Source organism: Camelina sativa, chromosome 16 (assembly GCF_000633955.1).
Source record: "Camelina sativa cultivar DH55 chromosome 16, Cs, whole genome shotgun sequence".
NCBI lineage: Eukaryota > Viridiplantae > Streptophyta > Magnoliopsida > Brassicales > Brassicaceae > Camelina > Camelina sativa.
In genome coordinates, this window is record NC_025700.1 from 3,759,940 (window position 1) to 3,775,309 (window position 15,370).

A 15,370-nucleotide genomic window follows, 5' to 3' on the forward strand; every position below is an offset into this window, starting at 1 on the left:
ATTCCTTTTTTATATACTTCTGAACCGTCTCTGAGATGGTTTCAGTTCTGTTTCTTGATCCGTACAGAATCCAAGATAATTATATACACACGTATATATGTAAAAGCTAAGTTTTGATTCTTGGTTCGTTCCACTGTTCACTACCCTTTTGTCTTTTTGTCTGACCCATATATTTATCACTTGATGTTGATGTTTAAATCTATGGTCGTGAATGCTTCTTGGACCAGATTTTTTTCTTTTTGTCTTTAAACTCAGAATCGTCAAAAGGGTAATCTCATGAGCCCGTAAAAACCAGTCCTTTCTGATTAAAAGATGGGATTTTTCGTGATGATGAGATGTTATGATTCCATGGGACTTATGCTCCTCCTATGTGTTTTTGGTTTCTGGGTTTTACCAACGAAAGGTGCTGGTGGAGAAAGTTTCTTACAAAACTCTTATTTTCCTTCTTTGCCAAGCTCTGTCAACGTTGGAGCTCTGTTTACTTATGATTCTTTCATTGGAAGAGCGGCCAAACCCGCGTTTGTGGCTGCCATTGAAGAAGTTAATGCTGATCAGAGTATTCTCAGGGGCACTAAACTCAATATCGTCTTCCAGGACTCAGACTGCAGCGGATTTGTTGGCACCATGAGAGGTATTTTTCGTTAACTGTTAGTTATACCTGTAAGTTGCTTGTGAAATTGTCCCAATGAAGCTGGGTTTGTATAATAAATGTAGGTAATTCAAATTGCTGAAGCTTGTCTTGTTCATAAACCTCTTGTTTAAACCTTTTTTTCACATGGAGTGTTTTTTTCGAAATGAGGAAGGTAGATTGGTGATATGGTTTCTTATGGTGTAGCTTTGCAGCTAATGGAGAACAAAGTGGTTGCAGCCATTGGTCCACAATCTTCAGGACTTGGTCACATAATCTCTCATGTGGCTAATGAGCTCCATGTACCTCTCTTGTCATTTGCAGCAACAGACCCTACTCTTTCTTCGCTTCAATTCCCTTATTTCCTTCGTACCACACTAAACGACAACTTCCAGATGAAAGCAATCGCGGATTTTGTATCCTATTGTAGATGGAGACAAGTTGTTGCGATCTTTGTGGATGATGAGTATGGTAGGAACGGAGTATCTGCTTTGGGTGATGCTTTAGCCAAGAAACGTGCCAAGATCTCTTACAAGGCTGCAATAACACCTGGTGCAGGTAATAGCTCAATCAGTGGCTTATTGGCTTCTGTTAATCTGATGGAATCTCGCATCTTTGTTGTTCATGTCAATCCTGATTCGGGTTTGAACATATTCTCTGTCGCCAAGTCTCTTGGTATGATGGGAAGTGGCTATGTCTGGATCACCACTGATTGGCTTCTTACAGCTTTGGATTCCATGGAACCGTTGGATACCAAAGCTATGGATCTCTTGCAAGGAGTGGTTGCTTTTCGCCATTACACACCTGAGAGTGAAAAGAAGAGACGGTTTAAAGCAAGATGGAAAAACCTTAGATCCAAGGAGAGTTCAAGAAGTGATGATGGCTTTAATTCTTACGCGCTGTATGCTTATGATTCTGTTTGGTTAGTAGCTCGTGCTCTTGATGTTTTCTTCAGCCAAGGCAATACAGTGACTTTCTCTAGTGATCCTAATCTGAAAAATACCAACGACAGTAACATTAAGCTATCAGCACTTGACGTTTTCAATGAAGGGGAGAGGTTTTTACAGACCATTCTCGAGATAAACTATACAGGTCTGACCGGAAAAATCGAGTTTGATTCAGAGAAAGACAGGATTAATCCAGCCTACGATATTCTTAACATAAAAAGTACAGGTCCACAGAGGGTTGGGTACTGGTCGAATCATACAGGTTTCTCAGTTGTGCCTCCGGAGACATTATACTCTAAGCCTTCAAACACATCTGCTAAAAACCAACGTCTCAATGAGATCATATGGCCAGGGGAAGTAAGAAAGCCACCTCGGGGTTGGGTTTTCCCTGACAATGGAAAACCGCTCATCATCGGGGTGCCTAACCGTGTGAGCTACAAATACTATGCTTCTAAGGACAATAACTCGCTTGGTGTTAAAGGCTATTGCATCGACATCTTTGAAGCTGCGGTTCAATTGCTTCCGTATCCTGTTCCACGTACTTATGTACTATACGGGGACGGGAAGAGAAACCCTTCATATGACAACCTCATAGGTGAAGTTAATGCAAATGTGAGTCTTACTTATTCTTTCATTTACTCAATCAGGTACACGAAATAGTATACTAACCTGTCTATTGATTTTCTGTTTTATGTCTCTAGAGTTTCGATGTAGCTGTTGGAGATGTTACAATCATTACAAACAGAACCAAGTTTGTAGATTTCACGCAGCCATTTATGGAATCAGGGCTTGTGGTGGTAGCTCCAGTGAAGGGGGCCAAGTCTAGTCCTTGGTCGTTCTTGAAGCCATTCACTATAGAGATGTGGGCTGTGACCGGCGCCCTTTTTCTCTTTGTTGGAGCCGTCATTTGGATTCTTGAACACCGTTTTAACGAAGAATTCCGCGGACCTCCTAGGCGTCAAATCATTACTGTCTTCTGGTTAGTTACACATAATTAGTGAATAGACGCAAAACTTATCAAGATAAGTTTAAGTTTGAGCGCTAACGGTTTCTGGTGTTCAACGTTGCAGGTTTAGCTTCTCAACAATGTTCTTCTCTCACAGTATGTACACAATTACACATAAACACTAAAGTGACGAAAATTTTAATTACCAAGTTCTCAAGTTGTTTATCCTGCTTCCTTTCTTGGTCTCCAGGGGAGAACACAGTCAGCACGCTGGGGAGGTTTGTGCTACTCATATGGTTATTTGTGGTTCTAATCATCAACTCGAGTTACACGGCGAGTCTCACTTCAATCCTCACCGTTCAACAGCTAACATCACGGATAGAAGGAATGGACAGTCTAATAACAAGTAACGAAGCCATTGGAGTCCAAGACGGTAGCTTCGCGTGGAAATATCTGGTCAATGAACTTAACATAGCTCCATCAAGAATCATGCTGTTGAAAGACGAAGTAGAATATCTCTCTGCTCTTCAACGTGGTCCTAGAGGCGGTGGCGTTGCAGCCATAGTTGACGAGCTTCCCTACATTAAAGCCCTCTTGTCAAACAGCAACTGCAAGTTCCGTACTGTTGGACAGGAGTTCACCCGGACAGGCTGGGGATTTGTATGTAAACTCCAAACTCAATACCGTAAGATCAGTCTCTGTTAAAACTTTGCTGATTGGATCTTAAAAGTTTACTTTCAGGCCTTCCAGAGAGACTCTCCTCTAGCTGTAGACATGTCGACTGCGATCCTGCAGCTGTCCGAAGAAGGGAAACTCGAGAGAATCCGAAAGAAATGGCTTACCTACGACCACGAATGCACAATGCAGATTTCAGACACAGAAAACTATCAAATCTCGGTACAGAGTTTTTGGGGACTCTTCTTGATCTGTGGCATCGTTTGGTTGATTGCACTGACACTCTTCTGCTGGAAAGTGTTCTGGCAATACCAACGGTTAAGACCAGAAGTGAGTGATGAAGAAAGGACGAGCGAAGAGGCTGGTTCTTCTTCTAGACCAGGGAGAAGTTTGAGAGCGGCAAGTTTCAAGGATCTGATCAAAGTTGTTGATAGGAGAGAAGCAGAGATCAAGGAGATGCTTAGGGAGAAGAGCAGTAAGAAACTCAAAGCTAGCCAAAGCTCAGCTGAGAATTCGCAATCAAAACATTCTGAAACCTCCATAGAGGCGGTTACATAGATATTTACAAATTGTGTAAATGACTACAGATGGATAGCATTACTTAGAAAGATACATAGATTATTTATCATAAGGTCTTATAGAAGATGGGGACAGGAAAATACATAGAACAGAGATAAAAATGCAAATTTTTCCATACCAATCTCACAAGAGGAACAAGTGAACTGAATCATGAATGAAGAGCATTTGTAAAAAATGGAACTTTGTCTAGCAAATTCAATAATAGTTGAACGTTATGTTCTAATTAGGGAGGTTTGTGCATGAAGAGTGATAGTACATGAAGAAGGGTTGCAACTGCAGAAAACAAAAAAACAAAAACTCGGTATAGATTAAACCGAACCGTTAAACCGACTGTCACCACTGAATCGACCCGGAATAGTGACAGCCGGTTTAACGGTTCGGTTTAATCTATACCGAGTTTTTGTTTTTTTGTTTTCTGCAGTTGCAACCCTTCTTCATGTACTATCACTCTTTCATATCGCGACCCGAATCTAGGGTTTAAAGCAGTGTCGTCTCCGCCATGAAAAAACGCCGGCAGCGCGTCACTGAGGATGATGTAACCATTCCCCGACACAATGTGCGACCGCAGACCTCATTTAACGGTGGGGAAAACGCATTGCCGATCCCAGTTGATCTCGTTTTCGAGATATTCTCGAGGTAGTCGGCGAAATCTGTAGCGATATGTCGCTGCGTATCGAAGCTCTGGGCCTCGACACTTTGCCTTCCCCATTTCACTGAGTTTTTCTTGGCCAGATCTTCGGCTCGCCCGCAGCTATTGTTCGCCTACCAAAAACGCGGCAACTTCTTCTTCTACTCCTCCCCTCAGCCTCAGAATCCAGATGAGAACTCGTCTCCTGTAGTCGCCACTCGTCTTATGCAATTCCCCTTCGATGGGTATTGTGAAGTGGGCGGTGGTCTTGTCCATGGCTTGGTCTGTCTTATAAATAAGCGGATCTCAAGTGGAAGAAGGACGGAAACGGTGCCGGTGATATGTAACCCTAGCACCGGTCAATCCTTACCTTTACCCAAAGTGAGGACAAAGAGAGTTTATGTGATATGCTATTTGGGATATGATCCAGTTGGTAAACAATTCAAGGTATTGGGCCATTGGCCATGACCTGTCCAGTACATGGAAAACAAAGGAGGATGTGTGGGGAGCATCAAGTTCTGACATTAGGGCCTGGAAAACTGTCATGGAGAATGATTGACTGTAGTGTCCCCCATGGGATTCTATATAATGAAACTAGAATATGCATCAATGGTGTTTTTTATTATCAAGCTTGGGTCTTTGGGGTTTCTAAGGTAATTTGCTTTGAGGTTAGGTCTGAAAAATTTAAAGTTATTAACCTTCATAAGGGTATGGCGTCTCAGCGTGAGCCAACTCTGGTTAACTATAAGGGTAAATTAGGTGCCCTTGAACTTGAAGTGTCAAATTTCGAGTTTAAGACAGTTACTAGAGATACTAAATGTCTTCACTTGTGGGTTTTAGTAGACGCAGAGAAACATGAATGGTTAAAGCATAGGTTCTTATTGCCCCCTTTGTGGAAGAATGTAGTTGGCAAGGCTCATTTAGCCTTTGTTGGAGTGACCGGTACAAATGAAATTGTGTTGTCGCAGCAATATAAATTCGAACCTTTCTGTTTTTTCTACTACAATCTCGAGAGCGAGACTGTCAGAAAAGTTGAAATGCAAGGAATGGATGATATATGTAGTAATGAAGTTCACAGCTTTGTCGACCATGTAGAGGACATGAAGCTTATGGAAATGTTTCCAACTTGAGATATTCTGTAACAGATTAATGGAGGACTTATTATTATTATTATTATTATTATTCTGTTTTTGAAGTTTTAACTATATATCATGTGGTCTGGACGATGAAGAGGAATGGTTGTTTCTAACTTCTAAGGCACGTTATAGCCTTTCAAAGTACTTTCTCTTCATTATAATGCAAATTAAAAAAAAAAAAAAAAAACAATAAGAGTTCTGATTTACCTTGACAAAAGCATTGGAAGAATCAAGTTCAAGGAAATGAGAGATCTAGTTGGAGTAAGAGAGTACTTCAAGCTTAGAAGGGAGAATATTGATGGCTTACACATGAAGTTGACTTGAGAAGAAAGTAACCCTCATCTAAACCGAGTTATGGTTAGACATAAGGATCAAATTAAAGTTTTATATATAAGGAGATGTCAGCTTGGGACATAACTTATGATTTGAAAAAGAGAGATTGTGAGTGCTTAAGCTTTTGAGGTACTTTTTTCTTAAGAAATAAAGAAAAGTGTTCTTTAAGCTCTTAAATCAAACCTGAGAACAATACGTTTTGCTTACGAAAACAGGTTTTCCACAATCTGTCGTGACTTAAAATTAAATAGTGATCCGGAATACTGACAGCCGGTTTAACGGTTCAGTTTATACTAAACCGAGTTTTTTTTGGCAGTTGCCCTTCCTTCATATCGCGACCTTTTTAAATCAAAAATGCAGTTGAATCTAGGTTTTGAAACAGTGTCTTCTCCGCCATGAAAACACGGCGGCAACACGTCTCTGAGGATGATGTAATCATTTCTCGACACCATACGCGGCCGAAGACCTCAGGAGGAAACGCATTACCGATCCCAATTGATCTCGTTTACGAGATATTCTCGAGGTTGCCGGCGAAATCTGTAGCGATATGTCGTTGCGTGTCAAAGCTATGGGCCTCCACACTTGGCTGTGCAGATTTCACTGAGTTGTTCTTCACCAGATCTTTGGCTCGTCCGCAGCTATTGTTCGCCCGCAAAATCAGAGGTGTGTTATCCTTTTTCTCCTTGCCTCAGGCCCTCAGCTTCAAAATCCGGATGTGAACCCGTCTACTGTAGTCGTCACTCGTCTTATGCAATTTCGCTTGGATGGTATTTGTGAAATGTACAGTGGTCTTCTCCATGGCTTGGTCTGTCTTATAAATAAGCGGATCATAAATGAAAAGACGGAAACGGTGCCGGTGATATGTAAATTTAGCACCGGTCAGTTTTTACCTTTACCCAAAGTGAAGTCGGAGAGAGTTAATGTGATAAGCTACTTAGGATATGATCCGATTGGTAAACAATTCAAGGTACTGGCCATGACCTGTCCAAGTCCAAAATATGGCAACCTAAGGAGGATATGTGAGGAGCATCAAGTTCTAACATTAGGGTATGGAAAACTGTCATGGAGAATGATCGACTCTAGTGTTCCCCCTCAACTTCTATATAAAGATTTTGAAACTGGAATATGCATCAATGGTGGTTTGTATTATCAGGCTTCGGTTGATGGGGTAATTTGCTTTGATGTTAGGTCTGAAAAGTTTACAGTTATTAACCTTGACAAGGGTGTGATATCTTTAAATTTGTGTGGAACTCTGGTTAACTACAATGGTAAATTAGGTGCACTCTTGATGTGTCAGATATTGAGTTGAGGCCAGTTACTAGACATACTAAATGTCTTCAGTTGTGGGTTTTAATAGACGCAGAGAAACACGAATGGTTAAAGCATAGCTTGGAGTGACCGGTACTAAAGAAATTGACGCAGAGAAACACGAATGGCTACGTCTTGCCCCCTTTGTGGAAGAATGTAGTTGGGAAGGCTAAGTTAGTCTTTGTTGGAATGACCGGTACTAATGAAATTGTGTTGTCAACCAAATATTCATCAGCCGCTTTCCGTGTTTTCTACTACAATTTGGAGAGCCAAACTGTCAGAAAAGTTGAAATGCAAGGAATGGATATAATTAATAATGATGTTCAGAGCTTTGTCGACTATGTAGAGGACGTGAAGGCTTATGGAAATGTTTCCAATTTGATATATTCTGATTTGGGCTCTTATTAGTGTCTACATTCAATATGCACTTATTATTATTCTCTGATTTACCACTGAATCGAACCGGCTATAATGGCAGACGGTTTAGCCGGTTCGGTTTAATTTAGATGTCGTCAATTACTTTAAGTAGGCGGTTCTTCGTCTTCGTTCGTCTTCTTTTGTTTTCACGGTCAACGATAGATCAAAGCAATGGGAGCAATTTGCAAGGTGATCGATGCTGTTCTCTTCTTGTACTTTGCTCTCATGGCGGTCGTTGCGCCGCTCATCGACGGCCAAATGAGTCTTCCCGGAGATATCTTCCCTTCGTTTCTCGTCGATCTGAACCGCTGGTACGTCGCCGAATTCGGGGATTATCTTGCCATTGAGAAGCCGCATTTCCTCGTCGGACTCGTATGGCACGAGCTTCTGCTTCTCTGGCCGCTCTCGATCCTCAACGTCTACGCAATTCTCGCCGGGAAATCGTGGTTCGGTACCACATCTATGGTGTACGGAGCTTCCGTCGTGACTTCAATGGTAACAACATTTACATACTTCATTTATTTCTCTCCATATATGTATTTTTGATTTTGTGGATCTGCCGAAACTATTAGTTGTATTATTATTGATCTGAAGAGCTTGAGCGAACCGGTTAAACCGAAATCTAAGAATGGCTTATTGGATTTGATAAATGTTATAATAGTCTATAAAACTGGAACATTACAAAGCAGAGAGTAGTGGGATCTGTATATGCTTGATTCAAGATTTCATTTTGATTTCAAAAATGCATTTTGTTAATAGCAATTATGGTTGATGAGAGTTTCATGGTTATTAGAGTTATAGTATGAGACTATGAACTTCTCTTACTGTTCTGCAATGTGAATCTTTTTGCTTTGGAGCTGTTATGGTATTTTATATATGATGCCTTGTGGTTTAGAATCTGTTTTTAACTATTTGTTACTTATTCATTAGGCTGCTATACTGGGAGAGATGATAGGTTCAGGGAAGGCATCTGAGAAATTGTTGATGGTGTATGTACCATTCATGGGTGTTGGTGTTCTTGCTCTTCTCCGCGGTCTTCTTTCTCAACCAAACAATGGAGCTGTTGGCAAGAGACCCATTGTTTTGGCCAGGAGAAAGCGTGCTTAAGGTACCTATCTATGATCAGCAAGTGATCATGTCTCTTTTGTCTCTGCTAGGTGGATTTTGCTTTTTAACATTTTGTTCTTTTTGAGAAAATTTTGAACCTTTCGGCTGGATTCTTGTTGTTTTTCTTAGCAATATCATGTGTGTTCTTTGTTTGAAATGAAATGAAGTTAAAATTGAAGGTATTTACAAGTAGTCACCTCAACCAAAAAGTCTACATATTGCGTCTTGGCAAATCACAACCCAAGATTGGGATTCATCTGTTCAGATTTTATTTTTTTAAGTCTGGTTGGGTTGGTCAATCTAAAGCCATAGCCAACAGCCAAAAACTCTCTTTGCAAAACAAATAGAGTCTTGGGAAGAAGAAAAGGTGTTGACTAATGATAAACCAAACTCCAAAATAAAGATAAAAGTCTACTCAATAACTTAAAAACTCAAACTTGGCTTGAAAAATAAGAACCAGACTTCATAAAAGGTTCAACAAGGAAACCAAAGACTCAGATAATGAAATAAGAAAAGGTTCTCACAATGACAAGGAACCATAAGAATCAACTGAAACAACAAAAGGTTCCACAATGACAAAGAACATAAGACTCAACTGAAATAACAAAAGGTTCCGGAAACAAAAGACTAAAATGACATAACAAAGTTGTTTTTTTTTTTTTTCCATCTTCAATGGGTATATTTCAGGGCAAGTCAAAATCCCGAACCTTGTAAAAAACCTATGTCTTTGAGGTTCGTTCTTGACTCCTCCCCTTTTGAAGCTCTCCAGTTAACTCTAAAAACCAATATTCGACACAAACACCCCTCTTTCTTCCTTGATTGAATCTTCCATTTAGCTTACTTTCCTGTAAAAAGACCAAACAGCACCTTAATTGAGTAGCAAGTATTCAATAAGTTTTAAGTTTGTTTATGAAATAGATTCAAAAGATTACCGAGTGAGGGTGTTGCAATCTGAAAAGGAAACAAAGCTTTGATCCTCAGCACGGTTGTACGAATCAGGTTCTCAACGGTTGCAACAGAGGTAATACTCAGCTTACCCAAATCAACTCCTTCAACCAGCATCTGGAAGGAAACGGTCAGGAGTGATCCTCCTCCTCCGTTTCCTCCAGGCTGATCACCCATACCATCCGGAAGAATAGCAAAACCAGATGGCAGGAGAGCCACGTAGTCAGGATCTTGACCTGCACTGAGAACACCCTCTATTGATTCCGTATCAACAGGCGCATAGATCACAAATGAAGCTGTTGGATCAGTAGAGGTCTCTTGAATTATCATCATCTTCTTCTCAAAAGGAATTTCATTCTGAAACCAAAACCAAACATCGGTCACATACCAAAAGATTTTATTTAAAAAAAAAATGCATTCTCAGAAACACACAACTTAAGTACATTATTTACCCTGAGTAAAGTTGCACAGTTCCTGCTGTCTCTCCCATTTGCAATTTCTGATATCTTGTGCACAACCCCTCCGGCGCAGAGGACATCCCACTGCAGATACATATTTCAAAACATGTTATATTATAAGGAAGTCATAGAAAGAAAAAAAAGACAAGTCTTGTACTAAATGATAAGTATACACTGGCTCGATGATCCACATCTCTGAGAAAGTCAAAGACAATCTTAGGAGGAGCAGGAACCCAAAACGAAGTGGCTGCAGAAAAAACGACACCAGGAGGCCTTCCTGGATCATTTATGTTCTTCATTGTCATCATTCTGATATCATCTCCTCCAACACCAGAAAATGTAGTCCCCATCGAACTGGTCAGCCNAAATCCCGAACCTTGTAAAAAACCTATGTCTTTGAGGTTCGTTCTTGACTCCTCCCCTTTTGAAGCTCTCCAGTTAACTCTAAAAACCAATATTCGACACAAACACCCCTCTTTCTTCCTTGATTGAATCTTCCATTTAGCTTACTTTCCTGTAAAAAGACCAAACAGCACCTTAATTGAGTAGCAAGTATTCAATAAGTTTTAAGTTTGTTTATGAAATAGATTCAAAAGGTTACCGAGTGAGGGTGTTGCAATCTGAAAAGGAAACAAAGCTTTGATCCTCAGCACGGTTGTACGAATCAGGTTCTCAACGGTTGCAACAGAGGTAATACTCAGCTTACCCAAATCAACTCCTTCAACCAGCATCTGGAAGGAAACGGTCAGGAGTGATCCTCCTCCTCCGTTTCCTCCAGGCTGATCACCCATACCATCCGGAAGAATAGCAAAACCAGATGGCAGGAGAGCCACGTAGTCAGGATCTTGACCTGCACTGAGAACACCCTCTATTGATTCCGTATCAACAGGCGCATAGATCACAAATGAAGCTGTTGGATCAGTAGAGGTCTCTTGAATTATCATCATCTTCTTCTCAAAAGGAATTTCATTCTGAAACCAAAACCAAACATCGGTCACATACCAAAAGATTTTATTTAAAAAAAAAATGCATTCTCAGAAACACACAACTTAAGTACATTATTTACCCTGAGTAAAGTTGCACAGTTCCTGCTGTCTCTCCCATTTGCAATTTCTGATATCTTGTGCACAACCCCTCCGGCGCAGAGGACATCCCACTGCAGATACATATTTCAAAACATGTTATATTATAAGGAAGTCATAGAAAGAAAAAAAAGACAAGTCTTGTACTAAATGATAAGTATACACTGGCTCGATGATCCACATCTCTGAGAAAGTCAAAGACAATCTTAGGAGGAGCAGGAACCCAAAACGAAGTGGCTGCAGAAAAAACGACACCAGGAGGCCTTCCTGGATCATTTATGTTCTTCATTGTCATCATTCTGATATCATCTCCTCCAACACCAGAAAATGTAGTCCCCATCGAACTGGTCAGCCCAACAAAGAAGCTTCTTGCAACCCGCTCAGCTAGTTTCAGAATGCTCGTCTTTCCATGCTCCGTTAGCACTGCACCATATCACAAAACTCTCAGATTAGTTAGTAAAAAAGAAACAGAAAATAAATAAACACATTTCTTTTTGAGTAGTAAAAACAAAATTACCAAGGTGATCAGGCGAATCCACGGATTGAAAATCTGTAGTCATGATGCTTGCAATCCTCTCGCACTGGCGTTCCAATGTTGCAACCCAGCGGTTAGCAGCAAAAGCTTGACCAGAACTGATGAAGTGCTTGAATATGTTTTGATTTGCTTCTCTGTCATTTACTTCCACATGTTCAACCCACGTTACCTTTTTTTTCAAACCAGCAAAAATAATCATTAATTAATATATGAAACCATGCATACACTAAATAACCATAATGCATGAGACAATAGGTAACCTTAGAGTAACCATTAGGGATTTCTTGAATCAAGCATCCAGAGGGTCTGCGGCGACATTTCATGTGGGTATTTGGAAGGAGATGGTCGATGGAAACATCCACCACCGCCCACAGATTCTCTCCTTGCTGTTTACAGTAGCGGACAAAGTAGCTTTCCCGGGTTGAGACTAGCGGCGAAAGCACTTGGTACTCAGCACTCATCTATGGATAAAGCACAACATTGGTTATATACGTTACATCAAATATGGTTTCAGTTTTGTTTTATAATTCCCTTATAGATTATATCAAATGTGTAAATAAATAAAAAGTAATTACGATTTGGAGAGCTCCATTGAAGTTTTCAGCAACATCAGTCAAAAGTTTTTCATGAGTTATGGCTCTACCAACCATTCCTACAAACATTGTTGACCACAGATTCTGCCAATATATATATAGATCGTTAATTACACACACCTATAATATAATGTTATATAATATATGAAAGGATTAATTAGGATTTTTACCGCTTGCATGAGCATCTCAACAACGCCAGTAGGATTCATTGCCACGAGCGCGGTTTCCCTAGATGCCTCGATTCTAAATCCGCTCAGTCTAGGCCCGAGACCCTTCCGAAACGTCCTAGCGTATTCATCCAAGTTCAAAGCTAGGCTAGTACCATCAACTCCTCCCATCCACAGTGGTTCACCCACTTGAGCCATCAACAGTAGCTCCTCCATGGCTCCAATTGCCAACTCCATGACCATCGGCGTGTCAGCATCTGCCGTTCCAGTGATTCCCCTCGAGAAGTTTCCTCCACTTTCACTAGATGATCCCGCCCCGAACTCGAAAGTTGGAGGACGATTAGAAGGCCGAGGAGACATAACCGGATAGCTTATTACCGACTTGCTGCTAAACTTTACCGCCAGAGCAGTCAATTCATTGATCTATAGAACCCCAAAAAACAAGAAAATACTACTTAGCTTGTTTAATAATTTCTAAACGTAATATGTATGCGTCATCTATTATAACTTCTCTAATGTATGTGTTTAGCTATATGTAAATTGTAGTGGTCAGTGTGTGTGTTCACAACTAGTACCTCCTCATTTAGCCGAGCGTTTACGATCCGAAGATGATGTTCTTCGAAGGACATTTCGCCAATTGCAGTTTTGCCTCCACACTTAGGGCACAAGGCTAAGAAAACAGCTTCTCGGAACCGTTCGTTTTCAGATCTAAGCTTGCTGTTCAATGACCGAAGTTCTGTGTTCTCACAACGTTCTTGATGATTCTGCAAAACAAAAACAATAAAGGTTCTTAATAATGTTTCAAACTACATATATAATAAACCAACTAAGTCAAATGAAAAAAGAACATTAACTAAGGAAGAAATGTACATGTGTTAACTGCTTGACCTAATGCGTGTAATTAGTAATGTGTGTTTCACACTTTTCAAAACGATATAATATAATTCCTTACGAAATTAGATGACCCTAAAATCTTAAAAACTGGATTTCTAAATCAACATATAGAGTTATATATGAGGAATCACAATCTCAATCAATCATGTCTATAGATACATTAAATACAATATGTGTGAGATGGTAACAGATTCATTAAATATGTGTATATACCTTGTTTTGAGTGCGTTTGTTCTGGAACCAGAATTTGATCTGAACAGGTGCTAAACCCAATTGACGGCCAAGATCCCTCCTTTGTTTGTCATCTGGGTGAGGACACTCTTTGAAGAAACTAATTCAACAAAAAAAATAAAAAAGAAGATGTGAAATGATTATATATAATTTCTAGAGCTAGGTAATATATATAAGCTGAGAAAAGAAGAAATAAAATTACGCTTCCATCTCCTGAATCTGATATTGGCTGTGACGATTGTATTTTTTTTTCTTACGAGGAGGACTTTGATCGCTGCCCAATTCTTCTTCACGATTGTCACTGTCGATTTCTTCAGCTCCAGTACCAGCTCCAACACCAACTTCAACACCAGCACCAGCTCCACCATTAGTGTTGTAAAGTCCACCATCAATGTTGTTCATGTTATTGTTCTCGTTGTTATCATTGTCTCCATTGTTATCCACTGGTACCATGTTTGCTCTTTCGATTTCTGGAAGATCTAAAAAGAGTTAATTAATTACTACAAATTAAAAACATAGTAGAGGGATATAATTTAAAATTATAAGAACTCATTAGATCTAAAAAATAGGGCTTGTGGAAAAGGTTTCTTTATGTTTTCCTTCTTTTTTTTTCAAAAGTTTCTTTAAGTTTTCCTTTGACCTTAGAAATGATAAGAACCAAAAAGGATTTTTTTCCGAAATTGGGATTTTTTTTCCTTTGACACACTCTCTCTCTTACTAAATTCATTACAGCAAAAAGTTAGATTTTCAAAGTCAAAATACTTTTTTTTTTACAGATTTTGTAAATGAAAGACTAAAAAGAGTAACAGACAAAAGAGATCAAAGACAAAAAAGAATAATAACAAAAGACAAAAAAAATAACGCATCACACATCACAGTCAGCAGATTACAAATAATAAACACAAACAAATGAATGAATTAAAAAAAGCCCTAACCAACAGATCAACACTATGAACTCTCCGAAACTACTAGTTCAAGAGTCACAATATATATAGATCGAGGCAAAAAAAAAGTGTTGCAGAAGTTTGATTTTGTCAGCAATTGTTTTGTTTTATTTTAAAGTTTCAAGATTTAAACAGATCTACATTATAGAACAAGGTCATTTTCCAATTAAAGCCAATAAAATGATCACAAGAAGATCAAAGAATACGATTAAATTATTTGGATATTAATTCAAAAAAGTAAAATTATTAGATTTATATGTATCTTTGATTCTTTATAAACTCTACCACTTAAATCATTGTTGTTTCCTTTACAAATATTATCAAATTTTGTAAAGGGCAAAAAAGGCATGGTATCATATGTATATGTACCTACCAGCAACAAAATCAAATTTATGTGATGTATTAAAATTTTCCCATTTTCGTTATAATTATTGTATTTAATTGGTCAACACATATATGATTATGATTAAGAACATAAACATAAATGAAAAGGATAGCGAGAGAATCCAGCGATACCTTTAAAATGTTTTGGTTGCGTAAATTAACTCAGAAGAATCAAATCTTTAGGCTTATTGTTCCCTTGTTAGCTTGATCTGTCTCTCCATCTTTGTCTCACTCTTTTTCTACAAACGAAAAGGAAAAAAAGTTATAAATCTATAAACAAATTAAACACGGTCCCAAAAGCAAGATACATAAGAAACCAAATCATTATTTGATGTATATGATAGATACAACAACAATGGATTTGATTAGAACTCGATATTTTATCATCAAGGTGGAATTTCATGTATACAATCAATCAAATGAAAAAGATGAA

At 39.1% G+C, this 15,370-nt stretch overlaps 5 protein-coding genes and 1 pseudogene across 8 annotated transcripts in view; 4 read left to right on the forward strand and 2 right to left on the reverse strand.

The window, feature by feature from the left end:
* Window positions 6-3,896, forward strand: LOC109124836 (glutamate receptor 3.5). Of its 3 annotated transcripts, none has more exons than XM_010471295.2 (6): window positions 6-631; window positions 836-2,187; window positions 2,277-2,554; window positions 2,646-2,677; window positions 2,772-2,799; window positions 2,888-2,980. In XM_010471295.2, exons 1-6 carry the CDS (start codon window positions 313-315, stop codon window positions 2,889-2,891), a joined length of 2,013 nt encoding a protein of 670 aa, XP_010469597.1. In that variant the 5' UTR covers window positions 6-312; the 3' UTR covers window positions 2,892-2,980. The 3 variants fall into 3 exon arrangements, with proteins under 3 accessions (XP_010469597.1, XP_010469595.1, XP_010469596.1); XM_010471293.2 differs by adding an exon at window positions 3,263-3,896 and having other exon boundaries at window positions 10-631; window positions 2,772-3,181; XM_010471294.1 differs by adding an exon at window positions 3,263-3,896 and having other exon boundaries at window positions 438-631; window positions 844-2,187; window positions 2,772-3,181.
* On the forward strand, window positions 4,275-5,533 carry LOC104753326 (annotated as a pseudogene).
* On the forward strand, window positions 6,268-7,181 carry LOC104753327 (F-box protein At5g65850-like). Its single transcript, XM_010475595.1, has 2 exons — window positions 6,268-6,587; window positions 6,659-7,181. The coding sequence occupies exons 1-2, from the start codon at window positions 6,268-6,270 to the stop codon at window positions 7,179-7,181; spliced, it is 843 nt and encodes a 280-aa protein (XP_010473897.1).
* LOC104749628 (transmembrane protein 97) lies at window positions 7,726-8,893 on the forward strand. Its single transcript, XM_010471297.1, has 2 exons — window positions 7,726-8,092; window positions 8,528-8,893. The coding sequence occupies exons 1-2, from the start codon at window positions 7,769-7,771 to the stop codon at window positions 8,702-8,704; spliced, it is 501 nt and encodes a 166-aa protein (XP_010469599.1). The 5' UTR covers window positions 7,726-7,768; the 3' UTR covers window positions 8,705-8,893.
* On the reverse strand, window positions 9,147-10,463 carry LOC104749629 (homeobox-leucine zipper protein HDG3-like). Its single transcript, XM_010471298.2, has 4 exons — window positions 10,281-10,463; window positions 10,102-10,191; window positions 9,637-10,006; window positions 9,147-9,549 (listed from the first exon to the last, which is right to left on the reverse strand). Exons 1-4 carry the CDS (start codon window positions 10,455-10,457, stop codon window positions 9,542-9,544), a joined length of 645 nt encoding a protein of 214 aa, XP_010469600.1. The 5' UTR covers window positions 10,458-10,463; the 3' UTR covers window positions 9,147-9,541.
* Window positions 9,147-15,370, reverse strand: part of LOC104749630 (homeobox-leucine zipper protein HDG3-like) — a 6,752-nt gene continuing 528 nt past the window's right edge. The window contains exons 2-14 of one of the 2 annotated variants that reach the window (XM_010471300.2): window positions 15,070-15,170; window positions 13,812-14,088; window positions 13,592-13,709; window positions 13,060-13,248; window positions 12,488-12,907; window positions 12,300-12,401; window positions 11,985-12,185; window positions 11,707-11,893; window positions 11,353-11,612; window positions 11,174-11,263; window positions 10,709-11,078; window positions 10,484-10,621; window positions 9,147-9,411 (exon numbers count right to left, since the gene is read on the reverse strand). In XM_010471300.2, coding sequence (XP_010469602.1) covers window positions 10,614-10,621; window positions 10,709-11,078; window positions 11,174-11,263; window positions 11,353-11,612; window positions 11,707-11,893; window positions 11,985-12,185; window positions 12,300-12,401; window positions 12,488-12,907; window positions 13,060-13,248; window positions 13,592-13,709; window positions 13,812-14,062 — 2,196 coding nt within the window. In that variant the 5' untranslated portion in view covers window positions 14,063-14,088; window positions 15,070-15,170 and the 3' untranslated portion in view covers window positions 9,147-9,411; window positions 10,484-10,613. Of the gene's footprint in view, window positions 9,412-10,483; window positions 10,622-10,708; window positions 11,079-11,173; window positions 11,264-11,352; window positions 11,613-11,706; window positions 11,894-11,984; window positions 12,186-12,299; window positions 12,402-12,487; window positions 12,908-13,059; window positions 13,249-13,591; window positions 13,710-13,811; window positions 14,089-15,069; window positions 15,177-15,370 lie in introns of both variants that reach the window. The other variant, XM_010471301.2, reaches the window with a different exon arrangement.

Bases quoted from the DNA above. Each gene is read 5' to 3' on its own strand.
- LOC104749629 (XM_010471298.2), bottom strand. From the start codon at position 10,457: ATGGGGACTACATTTTCTGGTGTTGGAGGAGATGATATCAGAATGATG. The intron at 10,192-10,280 runs GTATACTTATCA...ATGTATCTGCAG, and splicing joins ATGTGGATCATCGAGCCAGT to TGGGATGTCCTCTGCGCCGG. The intron at 10,007-10,101 runs GTAAATAATGTA...TTTTGGTTTCAG, and splicing joins ACTGTGCAACTTTACTCAGG to AATGAAATTCCTTTTGAGAA.
- LOC104749628 (XM_010471297.1), top strand. From the start codon at position 7,769: ATGGGAGCAATTTGCAAGGTGATCGATGCTGTTCTCTTCTTGTACTTT. The intron at 8,093-8,527 runs GTAACAACATTT...CTTATTCATTAG, and splicing joins CTTCCGTCGTGACTTCAATG to GCTGCTATACTGGGAGAGAT.
- LOC109124836 (XM_010471293.2), top strand. From the start codon at position 313: ATGGGATTTTTCGTGATGATGAGATGTTATGATTCCATGGGACTTATG. The intron at 632-835 runs GTATTTTTCGTT...CTTATGGTGTAG, and splicing joins ATTTGTTGGCACCATGAGAG to CTTTGCAGCTAATGGAGAAC. The intron at 2,555-2,645 runs GTTAGTTACACA...TCAACGTTGCAG, and splicing joins CAAATCATTACTGTCTTCTG to GTTTAGCTTCTCAACAATGT.
- LOC104753327 (XM_010475595.1), top strand. From the start codon at position 6,268: ATGAAAACACGGCGGCAACACGTCTCTGAGGATGATGTAATCATTTCT. The intron at 6,588-6,658 runs GTGAACCCGTCT...TGAAATGTACAG, and splicing joins CTCAGCTTCAAAATCCGGAT to TGGTCTTCTCCATGGCTTGG.